Source organism: Equus quagga, chromosome 2 (assembly GCF_021613505.1).
Source record: "Equus quagga isolate Etosha38 chromosome 2, UCLA_HA_Equagga_1.0, whole genome shotgun sequence".
NCBI classification, from domain to species: Eukaryota; Metazoa; Chordata; class Mammalia; order Perissodactyla; family Equidae; genus Equus; species Equus quagga.
Window position 1 is genome coordinate 65,183,843 of NC_060268.1, and position 27,366 is coordinate 65,211,208.

Consider the following 27,366-nt stretch of genomic DNA (forward strand, 5'->3'; position numbering starts at 1 on the left):
ACCCCATTGTATATTCTAGTTGTAAGTCCTTCTAGTTCTTCTACATGGGCTGCTTCCACAGCATGGCCACTGACATACAAGTAGTGTGTTTCCATGCCCAGGAACCGAACCTGGGCCGCCAAAGCAGAGCACACAAAACTTTAACCGCTAGGCCATCCAGACTGGCTCTTGAAATGGATGTTTAAAGGGGGCAGTATCAAGAGAATGAGAAGACAAGCCACAGACTGGGAGAAAATATTTGCAAAAGATATCTGATTAAGGACTGTTATCCAAAATATACAAAGAACTCTTAAAACTGGAAACAACCCAATTGAAAAGTGGGCAAAAACCTGAACAGACACTTCACCAAAGAAGATATACAGATGTCAAATAAGCATATGAAGAGATAATCAAATGATTTATCCTTAGGGCATTGCTAATTAAAACAAAATATCACTGTACACCTATTAGAATGGCCAAAATCCAAAACACTAACACCATCACGTACTGATGAGGATGTGGAACAACAGGAACTCTCATTCATTGCTGGTGGGGATGCAAAATGGTACAGCCACTTTGCTTCCAGTTTGGCAGCTTCTTAGGAAACTAAACATACTCTTAGCATATGATCCAGCAGTCATGCTTCTTGGTATTACCCAAATGAGTTGAAAACTTACATTCATACTGAAACCTGCGCATGGATGCTCAGAGCGTCTTTATTCATAATTGCTAAAACTTGGAAGCAATCAAGATGTCCTTCAGTAGGTGAATGGATGAATAAACTGTGGTATATCCAGACAATCGAATACTATTTAGTGCTAAAAAGAAATGAGCTATCAAGGCATGAAAAGACATGGAGGGACCTTAAATGCATATTACTAAGTGAGGAAGCCAATATGAAAAGGCTACATACTATATGATATTCTGGAAAAGGTAAAACTACGGAGACAGTAAAAATATCAGTGGTTGCCAGGGGTTAGGGAGAGGGAAGGATGAATATGTTGAGCAAAAGGATTTTTAGGGTGGTAAAACTATTCTGTATGAAACTGTTGTCGTGGATATATGTCACTATGCATTTGTCTGAACCCATAGAATGTAGAACACCAAAAGTAAACCCTAATGTAGGTTCACTGATTGTGTCAAATGTACCACTCTGATAGGAGATGTTGATAGTGGGGGAGGTTGTGTGTGTGTGGGAGCAAGGCGTATATGGGAGTGCTCTGTACTTCCTGCTCATTTTGCTCTGAGCTTAAAATTGCTCTAAAAAAAGCAAAGTTTATTTTGGAAAAAGGGGAAAATAAATTGGCAAATGTGATGGGGGTAGGGAGAAAAGGCACAAATAAACAACACTGAGAATAATGCGTAATTACAGATAGGAAAAATATTTCAAAATTATAAATGAATACTGTCTACCACTTTTACCAATACATTTGAAAGCTTAGAAATGGAGATTACCTAAATTGTCCCCTAAGAAATTGTTGAAAAATAACCATGGCAAAATGTAGTAAATATACTAAAAGGTCTCTCTCCTTACCCTAAAAGTAGTAGAAGATTTTATGGGCAAGTTCTATCTAATAAGCCTTCAAGGAACTGCCAGTTCCTACTGAAAATAATTTCACAATGTAGAAAAAGTTAGGACATCATTAGTTCATGTTAGCCAAATCAGAATAACTCTGGTTACAAAATTTGACAAATCATAAGAAAACCATCTTTATTAGGAACATAGCTGTTGAATTCATAAATAAAATAAAACTTAGCTGAATTGAAAGACTTAATGATCTAGTAGGATTTCTCCTAGGAATGTGAGAATAGGTCACCATTGTGAAAAAACTCATCTATACCATTTACTACTTTAATAGGTTATGAAGAGGAACCAAAAAGTAATTATAATAAATGCTAGTAATGTATTTAATAATGTTGTACATTTACCCATGATTTAGAAAAAATTTTTTTTAGTTAACTAAGAAGGTAATTTCTCAGCTTAATAAAGGGTATCAACTAATAATATTCTAGAGGAAAATTGTACTTAATTTTAAAACATTACAAGCATGCCCATTAAAATCAGAGTTACTGGCTATCACCACCGTTTAAATGTATTGGAAGTTCTGATAAATAATACATGGAAAATTAAATAAGTGATATAAAGATTGTTTTGGAGATGGGAGGATTATGAATTATTTTAGATTCTTCTTTATACTTTTATGTATTCTTTGAATTTTCCTCAATCACAGAAAAGCTTTATAATAACAAAATGCCTGTTTAATTAAGAAAATAAGCACTTATTTGAAATGAAAACACTTTCATAAAGGGAAAAAAAGGAGAAATTTTATGAGACAATGTAACCATCTACCCAGGAAACCCAAGAGAACCAATGATAAACTATTAAAGTAGTTGTACATTAGAATCACCTGAGAACTTAAAAAATACCAATACCCAGGCCCCTTTTCATCCCCCCACATCCTTGGAATATGAAAAGTAACACAGAATTTAAGGAGGCTTAGCTTCAGTGACAATGCAACTCCCAATTCTTGAGTATAAAAATGAAGATTGCCCCTATGATAATTTGATCATTATTTGGGATCCCAGGAATCACAAGAAAAGGTAGACAATATGGCCAATAAATTTTGTTGTATGGGCTTTAAAAAACATCTTACTTTCCCATTGGTAACACAGAATTTATTCAAGTATCATTTGTTCATTTTGACATACTTAAAGATAAATCTTACCCTAGTCAAAATTGTGAAATATCTCCAATTTCATCCTCTCTTTGCTTTCTTTTCTCATTTCCAAAGCATGTTGGTGTTTCTTCTCTCTCATTCATTAGTGAGCTGTAGTCCCTGCCCTGGAGGAGGAGCTCATGGTCCAGTGAAGGCAATAGAGGTAGAAATAGATTCTTGCCAATAATTTCTCTTATTTGCTCCTGGACTTCTAGTCCATAGTTTAAACAAATTTGTCCTGACCCTAAAAATGAGCAGTGTATTCTTTTTAAAAATACATTTTGATGAAAGTGGAGACGGGCTAGTGGAGAAGGGACCATTTTAACTTTTGGTCTCTTATTTCTCATAGCAGCTTTCCAGACTGTTGCTATTTTCTTTCTTATGCAGCCTTCTACTTTTTTACTCTGTATGTTAATTTCTCTTCTGTTTTACAAATTAAATAGAATTTTCTCTATTTGCTAGATTCCTTCTCATCCTCCTCCAGATGAAGCAAAACAGAGCAAATCAGAGAATCAGAAGTGCAGCAACAACTCTATCTGTCCTTCTACTTCTTTTAAGGCCAGTCTTTCCTTTTGGGCTTTGATCCTATCATAATTTTTGTGGGATGTTGCTTCCATTATTTCATCTATCATACCTTGAACCTTCTCCTCCTTTCCTGGTATATCAGTCAGGGTTTTTAGTTATAAAGGAACTTTAAGAGATTAAGAGAAAAAGACATTAGATTGAGAATCAGCCATGAAGTCTGTGCATCCAGGAAAATGCCAAAATCATTGTGTCAAACTATTTTAGTGGCAGCACTGTTGCTGCTGACATTGGATACAGGCATCACAGCTCATATAATCAGATATTGGGCATGTGATACCACAAGTAACATTTCTACTTTTGGAGTCTCTGAAAGCTGGACATCTCCTTAGCCTTTTGATGGAATGAATTGCTCGTTGAGCCTTCTTCAAGTATTATGCTTTTTATAAACTCTAGATCACCGTGAATCCTCCCAGCAGGAGAGACTGGGAAAGTGAGTTCTTCCTTCTTCCCTTTCTTTTTATGACAAGACAAGACTTTTTAAAAATCCAGCTTCTCTGCTTTTCTGGCATCTTCTCTTTATTTCTGTTCTTATGTTACTCCTTAGTTGTACGAAGCTTTTAAGGTGGTCAACAAATTTCATTTTTGTGTCACCTCAACTTTGCCTGTGTTGTTTTGTCTGACATTGGGCTTCTGTGGATATTGGTGTAGGCTGTTAGCTGCACATTTCTAGGGAATACCTTGGGAATTGTACTGTCATTGGCCTATGCATGGCGTGCTTTCCTTATTGTCCTTTTTCCTAATTGTCCTTCAAAACCCAACTTCAGCTTTACTTCTAAGATGGCTATCTTATTTGTCAAGACAGTTAATCACTCCTTCCTTTCACCTTAATATGTATTTGATTTAATATTTCACTTCTGTTAGAGTTCTTTGTGCAGAAACTGTCTTATTCTTTTTTCATTCCTAGTCCATAACACAACTTATAATTTATAGTCAGTGTTTAGTAAATACTTTAATTAAATTCAGCCATTTCTAGATTTTCTTTTCTGTAGTAGAACTTTCATTGAAATATGATGTGCATGTAAATCAGATTTCGGTTGGACAGGAGTTAAGAGACAAAATCCCCCAAATCAATCTCCTTTAGAGTTGGTAACAAGTGGAAAGTCAGTATTTTCTCTCCTGCAATTCCGATTTTTTTCCTTACAGGTTTGTTTTAATAAATTTTAAAAACTCATTTTAGTTGATAGTATGTAAGGTGGGTGTTAACAAGTTAACTAGCATGTTTGAGGTAAGGGGAAATATAGGTGGTTGATGACTCGCTACTTTTAATGGACAGGTACAATCAAAGGGTTTTGTAGACTGATTTCAATCTTTCTTAGACTATGTTGCAAATAGCTTTCCACTTTTCATTCTAATGAAGCATTAATACTCATTTGGTGAATAGGTACTAGAGTTAGCACTTGTATGTTATGATAGTATAGATCTTTTAGCCACGTTAGTAATAATATATTGTTTCACAATTAACTTCTGAGATGTGAAAGCAAGTTAGGTTTATTAGAAACCTGGCTTTCATGATGGCATTCATTACTATACTTCTGCAGATTAGTGTTTTTTTTCCTATTTAAATAATTCAGGTATTATTGGGGAACGATGTATGAAAAGCTGCAAATGTATCATCTTATTATACTTTAGTGGTTAAGAATGTGAGATCTCTGCTTCATCACCTATTAGCTGTAAGAACTGGAGCAATGTTCTCTCGTAGTTACCTCATCTGAAGTTATTTTCCTTTTATCCATTCTGTTGTCCCTAGCCTCCCTGCTATCTCACTACGTAAATTTCAAGATTTTTTTTTTTTTGCCACGGAAGATTTGCACTGAGCTAACGTCTGTCACTAATCTTCCTCTTTTTTGTTTGAGGAGGATTCACCCTCAGCTAACATCCATGCCAGTCTTCCTCCATTTTGTATGTGGGTTGCTGTCACAGCATGGCTGCCAATGAGTGATATAGGACTGAACCCAGGCTGCTGAAGCAGAGCATGCCAAACTTAACTGCTAGGCAGTGGGGCTGGCCCCAAGAATGTTTTTGAATATCAGCTGTGTGTACGACATTAAGCAGAGGTTTGGTGATGAAGAAGTACACACAACAGTGTGCACAGTTTTTACCACCAGTGTACTTAAAGATAAAGTGTTATGTGACTACGTAAAAGATTGTTTCTGATTTAGGTGGGAAAGGATTTGTTGATGAGATGGCATTTGATTGAACTTGAAAGGGCAGGAGGTTGTGGGAATGTGGGCATTTCAGGTTCAGAAAGCAAGTGGAGGGGAAAGTTTACAGTAGTGAGATTTAGAGTGGTTGGACTACGTGAAGAAAAGAGGGGAAATGATTGGACAGGTTTAATAGGAAGTACATTATGCAGGATCTTGAATTCTAAGCAAATGAATTTGGACTTTTTTTTCTATTAAATAGGAATCCCTTGAGGATTGTTTTATGGAAAAATGTGATGTTGGAGCATTATTTCAGGGAAAAAAATCTAGTAACAATGTGAGCTGATTGGAAGCAGGAAAACCAGTTGGAAAACTGATTTAATAATCCACGTAAAAGGAGAATGTTGACCTGACTTAGGATGATGACAGCTAATTGAAAGCAGAGTGTAGATGGAAGAGAGGTGAGGTGGAGTTTCAACTAAGAGAAAATATAGCAGACTCTGGGAGACTTCTGGTAATTTAGACTATTCCATCCACTAAGTTCAGTAGAGAAAGCTGGATGAAACATCTTTTAAAAAATCAGTAACAGAAAAGAATTAGTGAAATAAGAATTAGAGGGTTAAGGCCTAAAAGAATCCTAGAGAAATGAGCCAAGCATCCCAGTCTGCCTTTCCCTGGAAGTATATGCTGATCCAGAAGAGGTAGCTGAGAGTCGGAGCTGTGATTTTTGTTGGCCTTTTAGTTAGTAGGGAAAAGAGTTGGAGTCTTAGGCCCACAAAGAGTGAGGATTAGGTAAACCAGCTCTTCTAAAGACTAAAGATAGTAGTCATATCATCTGGGTAGCCCAAAAAACCTCAAGCCTTGAACTCGGAGCTCTTCTGAAGACTGAACATAGTATTTGTGTCATTTGGGTAGCACAGAAAACTTCAGTCCTTGAACTTGGATTAAGATGGGGCCAGACTGTTAATGTACCCAGGCACTTGACCGAAGCAAATGTAAATCTTTTCTAGGGAAGGAACATTAGGGCCTCAAACTGCTTCCTCAAATTGTTTTTCTAATTAAAACATACTAACTTGGAGCTTCAGGTATTAGAATTGTCGGACCTAGACTAAAATGGATATGCTATCAGCAGGGAACTGGAAAGGATGAGTTGTCATACAGATTTGGAAAAAACACAGAATTTCTATAATTAAGCCAAATAAGTAAAATTAATTCAGGGAATTAGTTTAACAGCAGACTGGACAACGCTAAAGAGAAGTTTAGTGTACTACAGGATCAAAACACTATCCAGGATTAAAGACATACACTGAAAGATGGAAAATACATAAGCAAAATTAAGAAATATAGAGGATATAATGAGAAGGTCTCATTGAGTTTTAGAAAGAGGAGAGAATGGGGCAGAGGCAACATTTGAATGACTGATAGTCTAACAAGATTGCAATTTTGACTTATATGAAAATTTTCTCATTTCACTTTTTGGAACGATATGAAATTTCAATACCAAAGCATTTTAGATTTTATGAAATATGGTAAAAAGAAATCCACATTTTAAATCATCGTAGTAAAACTACAAAAACAACAGCAAAGATAAAGAGAAAATCATAAAAACAGTAAGATACAAGAAAGATTGCTTTCAAAAAGTCAAAGTCTGTCTATGTATATATATATAGTGGATATAGAGGAAAAATATAGAGAGAAAGTGTATATTATACTTATATTCTTCTAGAGAACAGCTGACTTCTCAACAGCAACAGTGGAAGTGATAATAGGGTGATACCTCAGTAGGTTGAAAGAAAATAAATGCCAACCTAGAATACTATGTTTATAGAAAATGTATTCATAAACTCGGCTTTTAATTAATATAAATGGCTTTATATTGTACCTGGCCTCTGTATTTTTTTAAGCCAGCATTTTGTTTTAGGTTCTCTCAGTGTTGATTGAAGTTTCAAATACTCATAATTGTTACTTAAGCTACCTTTTGAATGTTAAGGGGAAAAATTGTGGAATGCAGCACAAGTTGTGCTGAATGAAGACTGGAGTTTATAACCTTAAATGTATATATAAGGAAAGTAATCAACTAAGCATTTATCTTTAAAATTTCAAGTCATGAGCTAGATGTGTCAAGATAGAAAAAGAGCAACAAAATAAATTCAGAGAAAATATGAGGAAAAATAGCAGAGTAGAATTCGATAACATAGAAGAGAAACATGCAATAGAGGGAATCAGGAAGCCGAAAGATGATTTTTTTTTTAAGACTGATAACATTGACACAGTGGTGAGATTAATCAAGAAAAAAAAGAAGGCACAAATAATTAGTATCAGGAATGAAAAAAAAAGTCACTTTGAATCCTGCAGATATTAAAACAACAAACAAAATTTATAAGATACTGTAGGTAAGTATGTCAGAATTTGAAATTTTGCACAACACCGATAAGTTCTTAGAAATTTTCAATTTACAAAAATTGACAGAAAGAAAACTTGTATGGGGGTATAGCTATAAGGTGAAATTTTCTATAAAGAAAAATGTGAGTTCAGATGGATATACTGGAAAGTTCTGCCAACATCTAATGAGACAGTAACTGCAGCCTTTTACTCTCTACCTTATATTCTTTTAGAAAGCAAAAAAAGGATTCCTTTACCTTCATGAAGCTATCACAATGTTGATACCAAAACCTACAGAAAAATTACTTACCAGTTTCTTTCATGTGTGTAGATGCAAACAAAGAAACAAAAAACTCCAAAATATTTGCAGGTTGAATATGGAAAGGATGATACCTCAGCATGGCCAACTCAGATTTAACCCAGGAATGCTAGGTTGGTTTAACCTGAAACAATTCAGTATGATTGGTCACTTGAACAAATTAATGAGCAAATATTTCAGTAGATGCAAAGGAGCAGTTGCTAAAAAGCAGTGATCGTTTATGATTTTAAAAAGAAACGATTAGCAAACTAGGCACAAAAGAGAACTTTCTTAATCTAATAAATCTATAAAAACTTCTGTAGGAGACAGGATAGTTCGTGATGAAATGCTGGAAAGGTTTCCCTTTTAGGGGGAGTTCTAGACGTGGGTATCTGTTATCTTTACTTCTGTTCAATGTTACGCTGAAGATGTTCCTAAGCCAGTAGTATACCAAACAAGAAAAATAAGGTATAATGGTTGTAAGGGAGATGCCAAATAGTATTCACTGATGATAGGAATTGTGTATGTAGAAAATGGAAAGGAGTCTACAGATAAGTTGTTAAAATAAAGAAATATAAAAATAAATTTTATTATCTTTTTCTCTTAGCATTTACATGCGTATCTTTGACCCAGTAATTCCACTCCTAGGATATTTCTTTCTACTGGGTACCTAGGACTGGAATTACTGGGTCAGAGATATGCATGTAAATGCTAAGAGAAAAAGATAATAAAATTTATTTTTATATTTCTTTATTTTAACAACTTATCTGTAGACTCCTTTCCATTTTCTACATACACAATTCATATCAGTAGAAAGAAATATGCACATCTGAATTGAAAGTCATATATAAGCATGTTCATAGCAGCAGCATTCATAATAGCTCCAACCCATAAACAACCCAAATGTCAATAGATAGATAGATAATTATGGTATATTATATATAATAACTATTGAGCAATTAAAAATAAACTAGAGGTACAAATGACTACATAGATGAGTATTAAAAACCATCATACTGAGTGAAAGGAAGCGAGATCCAAAAGAATACCTATATCCTATATGATTCTGTTTATATGAAATTGAAAAACAGGCACAACTAAGCTATATTGTTTAAGGATGCATATTTAGGTGGTAAAACTATAAAGAAAAACAAGATAGTGATTATCTCTTGGGGAAAGAGGAACTTGTTACTGAGAAGGGATGTTTGGAGGGTTTCTGAAGTACTAGTTCTAGTTCTTGTCCTGGGTTGTGGTTATATACAGGTGTTTGCTTTATAACAGTTCGTGGGCTGCTCATTTATGTTTATGCACTTTTCTAGAATTGTATTATTTCACAAAGATAATTTTAAAACACAGACATAGGAAAAGGAAGAACCTTAAAAGGGAAGATTCAGCTTGTTTTTTGGACATGTAGGATTAACAGTGCCTTAGGTACCCAAAGGTAAATCTGACATTTTGCAAGATAGTTTTCTCGCTGCCTTCCTGGACTCTAGTAACACATTTGTCCTAAACTTAACTTTGATCATGTCAACTCATTTTATCTACCTTCACTACCCTTGTGGTTTCTGTCACATCAAAGCTATTCTATCTGACTTTTGAAAACTTCCCATATTTTCACTTCATTCTGTATGTCTGTACTTATTCCTCTATGCTCCATTGGGATGCCCTCGACTATTCAGGCCTTAATCTTCTCAAGAGTGATAGCTTTGCACAAATTCAGAGAGTATCAGTAATATTTCATTCTGGGGTTGTGCTCTCAGACCCCATGTACAATGCTGTACATCATATATGACTTGTGTTATGCCCCCTGGATATCCTTATTTTCTGAATTCTTACCACATTTACTATTAAGTCATTTTGACTTCTTGAAGAGCAACTGCTGTTTTCTGTGCTTCCCTAGCATTCTCCTTCCACCTCTTGCGTACTTAGCCCGTCATATTGCAAATAGTTGTCCACCTCTTTCCTTCAAAGCAATTAACATTGCTGCTAACTAGCATAATTCCCACATATAGTTGCTTAATCTGTGAGGGAACTATTTAAAATGGATCTTAATTATATACCGCCTTGTATTTTGGTTGCTTATTCTTGGTTTTAGCATAGCTAGATTTTAAACATACTTTGTTTGGTTTATAGGCTCTCAGTATTTACAACCTGAGGACTTCCATTAAATATGTTGGAACACCATTATCAAAATGATAAAAGGATGTTTCTTTTCATGTTCTAGAAGAAACTATTTTTTCTGTTTAATTGAAATCAGATCTGCTATTGCATGAATCACAAGTAGTTTGTTTCATTTTATTTACTAAGTTGGGCTGCTCATGTATAGCAGGAGGAAAAAACCATTGAGCAAAATATAGTTTTAAAAATAATACTGGTTCTTGTCATTTGGGGGCTGTAGTCTCTTTTGAGAAAGTAATAAAAGCTTTGAGGCTTCTCCTGGGTTGGGGGTGGGGGAGAACATGTGCAAATAAGTTATAATATTTTGGATACTGTACAGTCGTTGAAGTTCCCGGGGCTTCAGGTTAGGAGAACTTGATGAAATAATCAATCCAGAGAACATGGACAACTACCAGTGAAGATGATACGTGTCTAAGTGTGGGTGGAACACCCGATGAAACCAGCATCTGTGTCTTCTGAAGCCTCTAGTATAGGATTCTCTCTTCCCTATTATGAAGGGAATAGTTGTTAACTTCTTAAAATATCTGACATAGTTTCAGATCTACCTTGAAAGTTCACATGAGAATAAAATCTTATTCTCCAAAAAAGCTTTTTTCATTGGCAATATGTTGATAATGGTTAAAGCTGGATGGTGGGTATGTGAGAGTTCAATTTACTTTCTTTTGGCTTTTGTATGTTTAAATTTTTCTGTAATAAATAGAGGTGGGAGCCTTTTTGGAAGATGGCTTAGTCTATTGTGTCTCTTATGATTTTGCTAATTCAAGTCTAGAAAGAGTTATCTTAAATCTATTTCATTGTGGTTAGTTTCTTAATACACTTTCATCATGGCTCAGAACCAAAAAGGGTAAGGTATGGGGGAACAAATGACAGAAAGTTTCTCAAAAATTATGCAATAAGATTTTTGTACTGCAATTTGAAAGTGCATTATGTAGTAGTTTCTTTGTCAACTGGAGTTTTGCTTAGCAGTAAGCAAGCTCAAGAGATTTTACTGTCATGCTGGTTTTTTATTAGGCTGAGTTTTCCCTGGTAGGGGAAAAATCTTAGAATCTCAAAAAATGTTCTACATTTTCTTTGAAAATACATGATCAGTATGTTTATTTAGCTATAAGCCACATAATACATTAATAGTAAAATGGGAATTAAATTTATTTTTTAGATTAGCATAAAAACCCCAAAACTTTTAAAGCAAGTTCTTATAGACTTGTGTAAGTCCTCATTAGATCTTTTTTCTTATGAGGGCCAAAAGTCTTCCTTAGAAAAAGAAATTTTCCATCCCTAAGACTTTAGTTTTAGTTTTCTGGATTTCTGAACTTTAGTAGAGGTTCATATGTGTTCCAGTCATCTGACGTTCTGATTTTAGTCCTTGTTTTGAAAGAATACCTTTAAAAAACACAAAAGATGCAGTGAATCTTTTAATTTGTATGAAAGTTTACATTGTACTTGGGGAACCCTTTTTAAATTTAAACTTTTATTGAAGTAATTATAGGTTTTCAAAAGTATAATAGTTTTACAAGGGTTATAAATGAAAAATAGTGCTCCAAACCCTGAGTTCCAGTCTCATTCCCTAGAAGAGAAAGAACTGTTTACTTCAGTATTTAATAACTTGCTTATACTGCCATACTGTACTATCTCTACTGGTTCCTTTCTATAGAAAATGAGGATTAAGCTCTGAAACTAATATCTATATTTAAAGACTGGAAAGCTTTCTCTCCTAGTATGTCTACTCTCTTATTCAAAATATTTTGCTATTTTAAGACTGTTGTTTTCATGTCTAATCTATTATTTTTGCTTTTTATAAATATGATGGCAATTCTTAGTCATCCACGTGATTTAAATGAACTTAATCTATTCCTTTGCTCCTTTGACATTTTTGCTTAAGTATATCTTTTCTAAAAGTGGAAAAAATTACACCATTAGAAGCAAGTTAATGGGGCCAAAGGATAGATAAATGGCAATACCTAGGAGAGATGTTGATGTCACAGATCTTTTCTAGTCCTTTGTCAGAACTATGATTAAGGTATAGAATAATTGTGACTGTTTTGTTGCCGTTGAAATTGAAGTCTGGTACCCATAAAATGCCACATGACAATGTTGAAACTAAAGTTATTTGGTTATTAAGAAGTAAAATATGTGTATATGCGTGTTTATACATGGATATATATAAAATGTATAATATATTTTAATAAATTTTCATATATGTGTGTGTTTGTTTTGGCTCCTTCTAAGGCTTATAGCAATAGATAGTTGACTTGTTATGAATATGTGATGGGTTGGGGCTGGCCCCATGACCACGTGGTTAAGGTCGCATGCTCCACTGTGGCGACCCAGGGTTTTGCCAGTTAGGACCCTGGGCAGGGACATGGCACCCCTCATCCAGCCATGCTGAGGTGGCACCTCACATGCCACAGCTAGAAGGACCCACAACTGAAAATATACAACTATGTACCAGGGGGCTTTGGGGAGAAAAAGGAAAAATAAAATCTTTAAAAATAAAAAATATGTGATGGGAGCATTAATGAACTATAAGGAGACTGAACTCTGATACCTTAAGAACATAGAGTAGAAAAGCCATGTATAACTTTAAATTAGCTTAACATTTTTGCTTTTCTGATTCTGTTGTGAAAATGAGTACTACTTAGTGGTCTTTTTATGAAGTATGAATCTGTAATGACTTTTAAAATAAACTCCTAATGGCAAAATTAAATATTGAAATGGCAAACAGGGATGCTGCAGTCATTCGGAATTCAAAAAGAAATACTCACCAGTGATGTACCCTACATACCAGCCGTGTCTCCCCTCCCCACAACCAGACAGTTTTTAGGCTGAAACTATTCCTGCCTTGAAATTTAATTTATATGATTTAGTATATTTCTATCTAGCAGCCAAGTAAAGTGAAAAATTAATATCTAGATATTCTGGAAAATTGGCTGATTAAGTGCCAGTTGGCTTAACTATATTTCTATAAACATACTGAATGAACAGAAAGAACCCTAGAGAAGAGGATTTATAATCTCTACTGACAAATCTCTCAAATTGCTTTCTAACAATCTTTTTTTGTTTGAGGAAGATCAGCCCTGAGCTTACATCTGCTGCCAATCCTCCTCTTTTTGCTGAGGAAGACTGGCCCTGAGCTAATATCTGTGCCCTTCTTCCTCTACTTTATATGTGGGACGCCTGCCACAGCATGGCTTGCCACGTGGTGCCATGTCCGCACCAGGGATCCGAGCCGGCAAACTCCGGGGCGCTACAGCGGAACGTGTGCACTTAACTGCTGCACCACCAGGCCGGCCCCTCTTCTGACAATCTTAATCTAGAGAAATCTAGGCCATGTGAGACGTGGGGTCACGATACTCTAATTGTGCTCTTCCCTCACTGAGGAGAGGCTGGACTACAGGAAAACCACACTGCCATTCCATTTTTATTTTCATCGGTATAGTTTTCTCAAAAGAAGGGGCAAGAGTTGTAAGAAAGGAAGGCCACAGTGTCCTAAGATAAGCTTTGCAACTGTTTACCAAAGTCAGTGAAGCAGAGAGAAAGATGTTGTAACTTGTTAAACAAGGTGCCTGAACTGCAGTGCTTCACATTGAATCACTCTCTTCATTTTGGCCTGTTTGTCACAAGAATGTACATAAAAGCCAGCAAAATGCAGGAACCTTCAAATAATGACCAGGTAAACAAAGTATGGAGAGTTAAGAATCTACCCATATTCTTGAGCGTAGTAGTCTTTTTTTCTTCAGTGATCCATTGGTGGTTCAGTAGCATGTTGTTTAGTCTCCACATATTTGTCACTTTTTTCTTTTGTTTTCCACAATAGATTTTTTTTTTTAAGATTTTATTTTTCCTTCTTCTCCCCAAAGCCCCCCAGTACATAGTTGTGTATTCTAGTGGTAGGTCCTTCTAGTTGTGGCATGTGGGACACTGCCTCAGCATGGCTTGAGTGGTGCTAGTTCCACGCCCAGGATCCAAACCAGGGAAACCCTGGGTCGTTGAAGCAGACTGCACAAACTTAACCACTCACCCATGGGGCTTTCTCCCCCAGCTTTTTTCTTGTAGTCTATTTCTAGTTTCATAGCTTTATGGTCGGAAAGATACTTGATATGATTTCAGTCTTAAATTTGCATTGTTTCCCAACATGTGGTCTATCCTTGAGTATATTCCAGTATACTCTGCACTGGAGAAGAATGTGTGTTTTACTGGTTTCAGATGGAGTGTTCTGTTAATCTGTTAAGTCTATCTGGTTTGGTTGGTTGTTTAATTCCACTGTTTTCCTTGTTGACTTTCTGTATGATCTATCCATTGATGTAAGTGAGGTGTTAAGGTCCCTACTATTACTGTGTTGTTGTTAATATCTCCTTTTAGTTTCATTAATAGTTGCTTTTTGGACTTTGATGCTCCTGTGTAGGGTGCATATATAAGTGTAATGTCGTCTTAGTCGAGTGTCTCTTTTATCATTATATACTGACCCTCTTTATCTCTCATTGCCTATTTTATCTTTTTTTTTTTTTTTTTTTTTGAGGAAGCTTAGCACTGAGCTAACTACTGCCCATCTTCCTCTGCTTTATATGTGGGACTCCTACCACAGCATGGCTTTTGCCAAGTGGTGCCGTGTCCGCACTCGGGATCTGAACTGGTGAACCCCGGGCTGCTGAGAAGCGGAACATACGAACTTAACTGCTGCATGACTGGGCTGGCCCACACCTATTTTATCTTGAAGTCTACTTTGTCTGATATAAGTATGGCAACACCTGCCTTCTTTTGTTTGCCATTAGCTCGGAGTATCGTCTTCCATCCCTTCACTCTGAGCTTCTGTTTGTCTTTAGAGCTGAGGTGTGTTTCCTGGAGGCAGGATATTGTTGGATCTTGTTTTTTAATCCATCCCACCACTCTTTGTTTTTGGATTGGAGAATTCGATCCCTTTACATTTAGAGCGATTGTTGATGTTTGAGGGCTTAATGCTGCCATTTTAGGTCTCGTTTCCCATTTGTTCTTTGTTTCCCTTGTTTCTTGTCCTGCGTATTTGGACTGTCAGTTCAGTTTGGTAGTTCTCCGTGATGGTTTTCTCAGTTTTCTCTTTATTATTTGTGTCTCTGTTCTGATTATTTGTTTAGTGGTTACCATGAGGTTTGTATAAAAAAATCTCATAGATGAGACAGTCCATTTTCTGATAGCCTCTTATTTCCTTAGTCTAAGCCAATTCCATCCCTTTCCTCTACCCCTTCTAAGTTGTTGTTGTCACAGCTTATTTCATCTTGTGTTGTGCGTTTGTGGTTAAAATGACGAGATTAGAATTATTTTTGATGTTTTCTTTCCCTTTATTTTTAATGTTATATTGTTTGTTAACCTGTTCTGATAGAGAGCTGCAGTTTTCTGATTTTGTCTGCCTGTTTATCTCCTTTCTCAAGGCTTTGTAAACCCTTTCTTTTTCTTTTTCCTTTTTTTTTTTCTTCGAGGTGTGAGGGCCTTCTTGGTCATTTCTTGTGGGACATGGGGTCTTGTGGCGATGAACTCCCTCAGATTGTGGTTATCTGGGAGAGTTTTTATTTCTCTATCATATCTGAAGGATATTTTTGCTGGATAGAGTATTCTTGGCTGAAAGTTTCTGTCTTTCAGAATTTTGAATATATCGTTCCACCCTCTCCTAGCCTGTAGGGGCTCCTTTGTAAGTTATTTTCTTCTGCCTTGCTGCCCTTAATATTTTTTCTTTGTCCTTGACTGTTGCCAGTTTTACTACTGTATGCCTTGGAGAAGGTCTTTTTACATTGATATAATTAGGATATATAGCTTCTTTTTTATTTCCAGCTCCTTCCTCAGGTTCGGGAAGTTCTCAGGTTATTATTTCTCTGAACAAGTTGTATGCTCCATTCTCCCACTCTTCTCCCTCTGGAATTCTATAATCCTTATGTTGCATTTGCTGATGGAGTTGGATATTTCTCAGAGAGTTTCTTTATTTGTTTCTAGTCTTAGTTCTCTCTCCTCCTCCATGTGAAACATTTCTATATCTTCTCCTCCAGACTGTTAATTCTGTCCTCAATAATGTCAGCTCTGTCATTCAGGGAGTCCAGATTTTTCTTTATCTTATCCATTGTTTTTCATCTCCAGTATTTCTGATTGATCTTTCTTAATAGTTTCAGTTTCTTTTGTGAAGAATTCCCTCTGTTCATTAATTTTAGCCTGACTTCATTGAACTATCTGTATTTTCTTGTAACTCATTGAGTTTTTTTATGATAGTTATTTTGAATTCTCCGTCATTTAGATTGTAAATTTCTGTGCCTTCAGGGTTGATTTCTGGGCACTTGTCATTTTCCTTCTGGTCTGGAGTATATATTAATGTATTTCTTCATTCTGTTTGATGGCGTGGATTTATGCCTTCGCGTAGTGACAGTATCTTGTCACAGATTCCACCTGCTGACACTGGGAGGGGGCAGGGTCAGGAGCTGTGTATTCTGATCCCATAGTGAGCCCTGGCTTCTGTGCCTGTCCTTTGAAATCTACTCTGATAGGGCCCGTCTACAGTTGTCAGTTTGGTTGCTCACAGCTGCTGCTTTTCATATGTATATAGGGCTTTCTGGGTGACTGGCTGAGAGCTGGGATGGGGGAGTGCCACTTTCTTTCATGTGTGATCCCAGAGGTGTTCTCTCTCTGCACTGTCTGCTGTTCTGGAGTGCTGGCTTGATGGAGACACCCTGCAGTAGCTTAGCCACCCCTGTGTGGGGCTTTCCCACTATCTGTGAGGGAATTTGGAGAGCAAAGCTGTTCCCTTGGACAGCCAGTCCTCCCCCTTCTTTTCTGAGAGCCCCCTGGGTCACCACCATTGGGGAACGGTGAGGAGATCCTCATACCTCCTTCCACTTCCTCCTGGGGGTTCAGCATCTACACCTTCAGATGTATGGCTTTCTGGGTCTCTCAGATGTCTTTTGTGTTGTATGAATGTCCTTTCTTGGTTTATGAATGTCTGTTTTCCTGTGTCTCAGGAGGGAGAGTCTAAGGCAAGAGATCACTCCGCCATGATGCTGATGTCACTCTAAGCATACTAGTCTTTAGTAAAACTATCAGAATTAGAAAAAACCTTCTTTGTTCCTTTAAAGAAATTAAACTTAGACTCCATGAAAAGAGTGATCAAAGATGAACTGATAAAACAACAGAACACGATGAAAAGGAAGCTGACAGAACTAAGAAAAAGATGAAGCAACAAGTAGTAATCTTGCAGAACTTAAAAGCACATTGGCAATGGCAAGAAATAGTGTAGATACATACTATGGAAAAATAGAGATGTAAGACAGGAAAAGGACAAAGAAAGAAGTAGCAGATGGTAACATGGTTAACAAATTAACAAAGGCTGTGTACAAATCAAGCAAGGCAGTCTTAATAACTAAAGGATCTGAAGTAATTACCTGAATGGTATTTCAAAAAAGAAAGTTAAATGCTAAGATAAACCTTATAGAACTACTAAACTTAAAGATTGAAGAAAAAAACCTATGTATATGCCAGCTGAAAAATGATTTAAATTATAAAATGAGAAAAATTATTTTGACTGCAAACTTCAATAACAGTATATACGAGAAGAAAATGGGCACTGTCAATATAGAGAATATTGGGGGTTGGGGGGGTGGGTGGTGGTGGTGGAAGCTGGGGCAAATTTGACCAAGTGAGTATTTGAATACATTTGAACATTTGAGTTATGTCTAAGTAATTAGGCTAATCAAGTTGAGGAAACAAAAAGCAGTTTTTATCATTCTTGAAAGGAAAACTATATAATGTAAAAATAATGTAATTGGTATAAAGATTGTATAAAATAATAGTCAACTGGGAGAAGCTCCAGGAAGTTCCAACCAAAACTAGTAGGTTAAGTATAGGGTCATATAACATAAGGACAATCAAGATACTGTTTTAAGTTGACAAATTAAATAGATGTAAGTACTCATTTTAAGTTATGTTTTGTAAAAATAAATTAGATTTCACTATCTTCCAAATAAGCATTGCTGAGTCATTGGTGGGACAGACCGTGTAATAAGTAAAAATAAAAACAAAACATATCTTAAAATTTTACATTTCTTGTAAAATGGAACTTAATAAAATAAAAAGATTTCTAGGCCTGCTATGCCCAACAATATGAGTGGATTCTTAAACTCTCCCTTATGTTTACCAGGTGAGTATTTCAAAGGTCTTTGGTGCATTCCAGAATAAATAAAAAAGCTATGAACTCCAGTATTGCTATCTTTAAGAAATATGCCTAAAGCAAAGGAATTCAGATTTATAACTATCAGTTATCTTTAACAAGTTACTCTTTACGTCAGTTACTCTTTAAAAAGAAATTGAATGCTTATAATAAGATTCTTCTAGACCCTGGAGCTACAGCAGTGATAAAGTCCTCGTGGGGTTTACATTCTAGCAGAGAAAAGATAAAATAAATAGTGATTACAGAGTCAGTAACGTGATAAATCTTGTGCAGTAGTACAAAGTACAGTGAGGATGCAATACAAGGGAACCTTTCCTAATTTGGCGAGGAGGAACTGTCAAAGAAGACTTATTTGAGGAAATGAGATTTAAGCTAAGACCTAAAGTAGGAAGAAGTGTTTCAGGCAGTTGAAACACTCTTCGTTAAGTGGTTAGCCTTTTGGATCAAAATGAACTGGAAGCCCTGCTTTATTCCTTATTACACAAAAATAATTTCTATGGAAATCAACAGTTTTAGTGGAAACAGTTTAAAGGAAAGGCCTAAATCATGGATGAAGTTTTATACTCTTTGCATATAGAGATCTTTTAAAGCTTGATATGAAATCCAGAAGTCACAACAGGGTTGGATGATAAATTTTCCTACATAAAAATTGAAAGTGGCAGTTAAACAGTATTAAACAAGATTGAAAGGCAAGTTAGAAACTGAGGAAGAAAGCATTCTGTGAGGCAGAGGGTTCCTCTAGCTGTTTTTGTGCTGAACTCATAAAATAATAATATCTTCACAGAAAAATGTGTTCAACTTCACTTATAAAGAAATGCAAGTTAAGTCTAGATATTTGCCCCCCATTAGATGGCCCAAGATTTTAATCTAGGATTGTTTATTACAGAACATCTAAAATGCCCCTCAGTATAAGGTTGGTTAAGTAAATTATAGCACGGACCCACAGTGGAATATTATGCAACAGTAAAAAAAAAAAATGTGGACCTATGTTCACTGACAGAGCTTGTCTGTTACATGTTGTTTAGTGAAGAAAGCAAGTTATAATTCTAGAGTATGATATTTATATGAAATTATGGACACATGTCTATTTGCATAGAATGCTGTCTAGAGTGTTCACCAAAGTGTTGAGAGTCACTAATTTTGTGTAGTCAAGTTAAGGATGACAGAAGTTTGTCTTTTCTTGTGAGCATGAATTTTTTTATAAAAACAATGTGTTTAATTTGTTTACCTATTCCTATTTAATGTTAGCTTTGTATGCTTTCTATTTTTCAGATGAAAGTTGGCATCTTAGTTTTTCTGAGAGATAAAATTTGTAGGAAAGCATTTGGTTTTCTGCTCTATGTATTTTGATGAGCTGAATCGTCAGGGACAACTTTAACTTCATATGTGTTCTCCTTTTATAACATGTTGACCTTTTGATAATTTGATCATTTCATTGAAACATATTGTAGTCAAAGTATTTATAAAGAGATATTTATTAGTCTTAGGAGAGTGATTTGTCTTGTTCTCATTTGAGTGATTTTCTAGAAATATAGTAAGTGCTTTGACACAAAACCTGAACAAGACCTTTATTAGAAATGTTAGAAATCTCTTTTGAGTATCGATTATTTTTTAACTTGAGAATCTCCTGTTTATATGTAGAGAACATTGTAGTTATTGAAACCTGGGCTTTACAAACTAAAAAGTAATTGACCAGATTCTGCATTAGTATTTTTGCTGGTTATATTGATTCCCAGATTGGAAGTTTTTATGTCTATTGCTTTTCCCTTTAGAATATTAAGATATTTCAGGAGACCAGGAACCATGTCTCATCTAGATTAATGGAAATATTGTACAATGTGTTTACCACTATCCTCTGCCAAGAAGTTTGTAGTTTAGTTGAAACTGTAGATAATACTTGGTATACCATGCTCTTGATATCTTAGATAGTGAAACTACTTCTGTATATTTAGATACATAGCATAGTTTATAAAAGCTAATATATAGATCATTTGATATCAAAACGTTTTAAAATATACTTTTTCATTTCCTCCTTCCTCCCCTTTCCTAGTAAATTAAAAATTATTTCAAAAGAATATTTAGAAAGCAAGTCTATTTTGTAGAATGAAACATCATAATTTCATTTTTTAAATGATTTATGGGATAAGGTATGATTTGTAGGTGGTTTACTTGCTAATATATTTAAACTGATATAACTAAAATTGTTAATAAAATTAATTCGTTTGTGTAACATAGAACCTAGCCTTTTCAAAACCACTAGAGATAGTACAGATTTCATCTTGAAGTTTTAGTTGTAGTACTGTTAAAATACTAATAGCTTAACTTCCCAGTATAAAAACAGTAAAAATAGCAAAATAGCAACAAAAACTCAATCTGTTTTCATACATATATACCACTATTTGCTACAGTTTGTAGCCATACAACTCATTTCCTCTGAGCAAAAAAGGTTATGATCTTGGTTTATTTTAATTCAGCTCATTGGTTTTCCCTGTAGAAAATGAGGTTTTTGGAGAGCTCTAACAGTGTGCAATTGCTGGGCTCTCATCCTTTCTGTTTAAATAATACAGGTACTTTGATGGAAACCTGGAGAAGCTCTTTGCTGAGTGTCATGTAATTAATCCAAGTAAAAAGTCTCGAACACGCCAGATGAATACAAGGTCATCAGCACAGGATATGCCTTGTCAGATCTGCTACTTGAACTACCCTAACTCGGTGAGTATCTGGTAGTTTAAGGCTAGCTCTGACTCTGTATTTCAGAGGGTAAATCAACTTTCATTATTAAACAAAGGAAGATCTGGGAGTCTGGGATTGTAGTAAAGCAGTAACCTATCAATAAATATATTAAGGGTAAGGAAAGGAAGAGAAAGAATAAGAGCTTGTTTTCCCTGCCTTCTCCCCCATTTGCTTTTTAAAGCAACACCTTGTCCATGTTGTCATTACACACCTAAGTCTTTTCCAAGTTTGTTTTGCCACCAAGGGAGAATGCTGTAATAGGTGGCAGTGAATAGAATTATTTTCCATCCAAATTAAAATAGACTTAAAACTAAGTTTTTTTTAATACATATCCAAAACACTTATAAAATGTCTTTCATACTACTTCGTTAAGGAGCTTTCAGGATTCTTTATAACAAAAGATTTTCACTTACATAGATCCATTTTGACAGTTTCTTTAGCAAGGTGACAGAATTGGAGCAGAAAGGAGGACCAAAAATCAAACATAATCTTCCTATGAAGGCCTTACTTTATTAGTAACCATAGGAAAATTATATTTGTGGCGTAAATGTATTGTTAGTTGGAATTCACCTCTTAAGATGTTTCAAAATATCTAAGAAATAACGTAATTCTACAGTAATTCTAATTATCTTGTTCATATTCTCTGCTTTAATAGTTAAGCAGCTCTTTTCTAATAATTACTATATTCCAGGTCTTTGTCACTACTATTATATATTTTAATGTATTGATGGTTTTTCATTGTTTATCTTAGAATTTTATACGTATATCTCTAAAGAGAGGCCTATTTGAAGGGAACTGATTTGTTCTCGTGTAAGTGTGTAAGTAGAAAAGAGGTTTTGAAAGAAAGTTAAGTACTCTTCGAGAAATAGAAAAATCAGTGAGTTAAAATAATTCAGTAGGTAAAGTGCTGAATTGAATTTCCCAAATTCTCAAGTTTTGATCATAGCTATAACACTAGCTATTTGGATTTGGGTAGTAAATAATTTAATCTCACTGGGTCTCAGTTTTGTTTTTTGTTTGATTTTTTGATCTTTAAATTTCATTTATTTATTTATTTTTTTGAGGAAGATTAACCCTGAGCTAACCTCTGTGCCCATCTTCCTCTACTTTATGTGTGGGACGCCTGCCACAGCATGGCTTAACAAGTGGTGCATAGGTCCATACCTGGGATCCAAACCGGTGAACGCCGGGTCACTGAAGCGGAAAGTGTGGACTTAACCGCTGCACCACCGGGTCAGCCCCTGGGTCTCAGTTTTTTTATCTTTCAAATGAGTTGAACAAGATATTCTTTCAAATCTCTACCAGCCTGAAAATTGTGTCCTTTCCCTCTCCTTAAATCACAATCTTTACTTGAGTATCTTAAAAAAGTTAGCCTACTATTAAAAATACATTAAATTCATGTTTTGACCATTTTATTATCTTTCTTTAGCAGATTCTGTTTGCCAGTTGACATTTGTAGAGTGTTTACAGTTTATAAATGTTTCTGTGAGGTAATACTAAGACCCAAATAGGAAATTTGTCTCAGATTATACAAAGTTTTCTTACTCCTTGGCATTTCTCCTCCTGCTCTATTATAACCAGCTCCTCCTTAGTTTAAATCTTAAATGTAATTTGAGTACTAAAGCTAGCTGCTTATACATACCCCTAGAACTTTCTCAATGCACTTGATATTGTGTAACAGTCTCAGCAAATTAGAATGGAAAATCATGACTGGAGATTTGAGGTGTAAGTTTTGCTTGTACTTGTAACCGATGATGGAGAACCTACTATCCGTTTGTTCATTCCCTCATTCCTTCCTTCCTTCATTCTCTCGACACACCAGGCGCTACTCTGAGTATTAGAAATACAATGGAGCATAAAGTCATAATGCCTGCTTCAGATAATTTTACAGGTTGGCTAGGCAGACAAGTAAAATTATGTATTCAAAAAGGACAGTAAATGCTTTGATAGGGCATAATACTGTGGGAATGTGTTGGAAAGACACCTAACCCAGTTTTGGATCAGGGAGGACTTCCCATAGAAATTGACATTTGAACTAACCTCTGAAGGTGTGTTAGTTAGGTGAACCAGGAAAATTGAGCAATACAGAAGCCGAAGGAAGAGAATGCGCTTCCAAGAATGGTAAACAGTGCTAAAAGCTTCAGAGAAAAGAATTGAAAAGTAAATTTGGAATTAACAACAAGAAGTTTACTGATGATCTTGAAAAGTTATTTTAAGTAGTGTGGTAAGAGGCAAAACGACACTGCATGGACTGAAGATTCATTGACTTGAAGGAGGGAAAGAAAGTGGAGGCAATAAATACAAACAAATCACTTTTTTAAAGAAAGTTTTGCTAAGTAAGTGACAGGACAAGAAAGCAAACAGAGATGTGGATTGAAAAGTAAGTTCAAGAGTTATGGAAACTGCCAGGTGTTATGAAAAATACAATCATGATGAAATTAGGACTTCTTATAGTTCTTAGACTAATATAGAAGGATAATTTTAACCTCTTCAGTTTTGCAGTAAATTCACCTGAGATTCTTCATTGAAGCTTTGTTAATTGGATGAGTAATTTCTTTACTTATATTGTTTAACTTCTGCATTTCAGTATCCACTAATCTCTTCAAACAGGAATACTTGCCTTTTATTAACGTGTATCTTGAATACCTTTATCTTTCTAGAAAGCACCTTTAGCTTTATACAGTGCCACATAAAGACAAGTTTTTAAATAAATGCTTCTGGTAGCTTAGATAACACTTTGGGGTTAACTATCCTGGGTGGTCTCTTCTTTAAAAACAACTTCCAGAGACTTTGGAGCACTTTTTAAGTTCATAGATTCCTCCCTGTCCCTGCTGCTCCCGACCCTTGCCCTGCTTGTGTTGTGGCCAATTCAGGGGTTTCTTAATCCTGGCAACAGTTGCTCATTTTATGACAGTTTTGAATAAAAGCGTAAGATCTAGCTGTACTAACACCTCATTCTACTAGGAAATACAGCTTTGGCTACAGTGTCTCATTTTTATGAAGTGAATAATTTATATTTTCTAAGATTAAGATATGTTAAATAGATACATGCAAAGTTCAAGATTGTGAGGGTAGTCCATCCCTGACACACCTCTGAATCTTGGCGCTCCTGGGAACACTGAAAACGTCTGATCTAAGTCCAACCCTATCTTCCTCTTTAACTCATTCCATTTTACAGAGGAGAGAACTGATGCCCTGAGTGTTTTCTCAGTTTTTATAAGCAAAATGGCTTCAGCTTTAGAGATTATATGGGCAACTTCTGATGGAGGAAAGATAATTCTTAATGTTGTCACTTCTGTTTGACATTAGTTGCTCTGTGTGTAAAATGGTGGCAATAAATGAAACTTTGAAGAGTGTGTTTTATTCTTTCAGTTCTTTTTCTTCAGGACCATTAATTTCTCTTGTAGGTAGTATTTCATATATTTTTAGTGTATTCTTGGTTAGATTTATTTATGACGTAAACAGGGATAAGTTTGATGAATAGATAATCTGATTCCGTTTGTCAGGGAAAGGCCCACGGAGCCAGGTAGGTAATAAGCACAAGGCAGTAAGGGAACAGATATGTCAAAGGAGGAGGAGGGAAAGGGAAATGAAGACAGACTGGAAGATACTCAGATATATCTGTGATAATGACACAACTCTTGAGCACAATGAATGTCTTTATACCATAGATTAGTTTTTGCATGATCTTCAGACATGCATGTGTGATTTGTTTTTCTAATTTATCTTGTTTAGTCTTATCAATCAGAAAAATTATCAAAAAGAAGCCTTTAAAGTATAGAAAGCTTTCTTTTTTTTTGCTTTATCTCATAAGAGTGCTCTGGTCTAGAAGTCCTAAAGATAGAGATGTTACTTATAGTGATCACTTAGTAACCATTGTGACCCTAATCTCTTAGTCTTTAGGATTCTTATTTGAAAAAAAGAATAAAGCACATGAGGATGTGTGTGTGGTTTTAAGTTATGAATAAAACATTGTAGCGTTGTTAGTATTATTACTCTGCTATGTTTTTTCTTTACAGAATGCCACTTCTCATTATAACTGAAAATCAAATACCCTCCATTAGTGATCTGGCAACAAGTTAGTGCCAGATCTCCTCCACTAGTGGGGACTAATGAGAATAGATTTTTTTTTTTTAAAGATTGGCACCTGAGCTAACAACTGTTGCCAATATTCTTTTTCTTCTTCTTCTTTTTTTTTTTTCCTGCTTTTTCTCCCCATATCCTCCCAGTACATAGCTGTATATTCTAGTTGTAGCATGTGGGACACTGCCTCAACGTAGCCTGATGAGTGGTGCCACGTCCCCGCCCAGGATCCGAACCGGTGAAACCCTGGGCCACTGAGCCCACGAACTTAACCACTCGGCCATGGGGCCGGCCCCCAGAGAATAGATTTTTTTGTTTCCCAGATCTTTTTTTTAATGGACAAGAGTACTGATTTCCCAAATATTTACCTTCACTTGCTTTGTGAATGAGTTAGAATCGTTGTCAATCTGAATAGCACCATATTTTAAACTTCATAAATATTTTCCATGTCATTTGGTCTAAAAACCAGTCTCAGGACTCTGACACATTTTCTTCCATGGCTGCTTCTAGGCATTTTTTATGTTGATATGCTACAATATAGAATTTTGTATCCTATTTATTTGCATGTAATATCATAAGCAACATCAGAAATTTCATAAGTATATTTCAGATAACTGCTAGTTAGAAAATGTGATAGAATAAAAAAAATCCCACTTATAAGAGTCACAAAAAGAATAAAAGAACTAGGAATAAATTTGGCAAGAAATGTGAATCTATATGAAGAAAACTTTAAATACAAAGGGCGATAAAAGGATGACTTGAATATTTGGGAATAGAGTAATAGTAAAATATTGAAAAAGAAGAATAAATTGATGGAGTTGGGGAGGATTAGTCCTACCAAATACAAGAGTAGGCAGTGCAGTGGAACAGGATAGAGTAAAATATGCATGAGGAGAATTGAATGTGTTATAGAGGAGGCATTTCAATTAAGGTGGATTATTCAGTAACTGGTGTTGGAACAACTTGGTAGCCATCTGGAGTGGAAACTTAGATTTCTACCTAATGCTTTATATCAAAGTTAATTAATTTAGAAGCCATCAGTTTTAAAGCTAATACATTTTGCTACATAGAAATAAAAAGCTTCTGCGTAGCAGCGAAACATGAGCATTCAGAATTGAAACTGGGAGAAAACATTTTCCACACTTAAAAACAGCCAATTTCCTAAATAAGTGAAAATTCCCACTAAATCATTAAGAAAAGATCAAGTGGAAAAATGAGTACAATAGGTGGACAGAGTACACAGAAAAAGAAATATACAGCCTTAAATCTTTTTTCAGAGTTTAAACTTCACTCATAATAAAAGAAATTAAAATGAAAGCTAATGAAGTTTGTTCATTTTCACCTGTTAGATTGGCAAAGATCAAGGATTTGGAAAATAAACTATGTTGGCATGGGTGTGAGGGACCAAATTCTCTTGAACAGTATACATTGCACAACTTCTTTGAACAAAGCTTGGTAAATAACCTATCAAATTGTAAATGTATACCTGTTATAATTTCACCTTTAAAAATTTGTCCTAAGATACGTTCATATGATCACAAAGATGTATATATGGTCAATGCAGTAGCATAGTAGGAAAAAGGTAGTCTAAATGTCCATTTAATAGTAGACTGTTTAAATAAATTGTGGTACCTTCATACAGACTGTAAAAAGAGGTGGACCCATGTGTACCAATGTAAAACCACATCAGAAATCTGTTAAATAATAATAGTAAAGAAATCCAAGATGCAGAAGAGAGTATCTGGTACTCTTACTGTGTGTGTGCGTGCACCTGTGTACATTAGAACATCTCTGGAAGAATATGTAAGATGTTGGAAAATAATGATTACTTCTGGGTAGAGAAGTATAGGACAAGAATGAGGATGAGGGAGCCTTATTTTTTCAGCATAATCTCATACTGTTAAATAGTTGTTTTTAACCATGAGCCTCTATTACTTATTCACTTAAAATAATAAAGTGGTAAATATTGTAAAATATTCTTAAACTAAAATGTGTCAACCATTATTTGTCTTTTTTTTTTTTTTTTGAGGAAGATGAGCCCTGAGCTAACATCTGCTGCCAGTCCTCCTCTTTTTTGCTGAGGAAGACTGGCCC

General features: G+C 35.3%; 1 protein-coding gene across 3 annotated transcripts in view; it reads left to right on the plus strand.

Moving 5' to 3' along the window:
- Positions 1-27,366, plus strand: part of LOC124236121 (Bardet-Biedl syndrome 4 protein) — a 188,120-nt gene that overhangs the window by 49,727 nt on the left and 111,027 nt on the right. For all 3 annotated transcript variants that reach the window (XM_046654823.1, XM_046654824.1, XM_046654825.1), the window contains one exon: positions 21,024-21,168. In XM_046654823.1, coding sequence (XP_046510779.1) covers positions 21,024-21,168 — 145 coding nt within the window. The remainder of the gene's footprint in view (positions 1-21,023; positions 21,169-27,366) is intronic.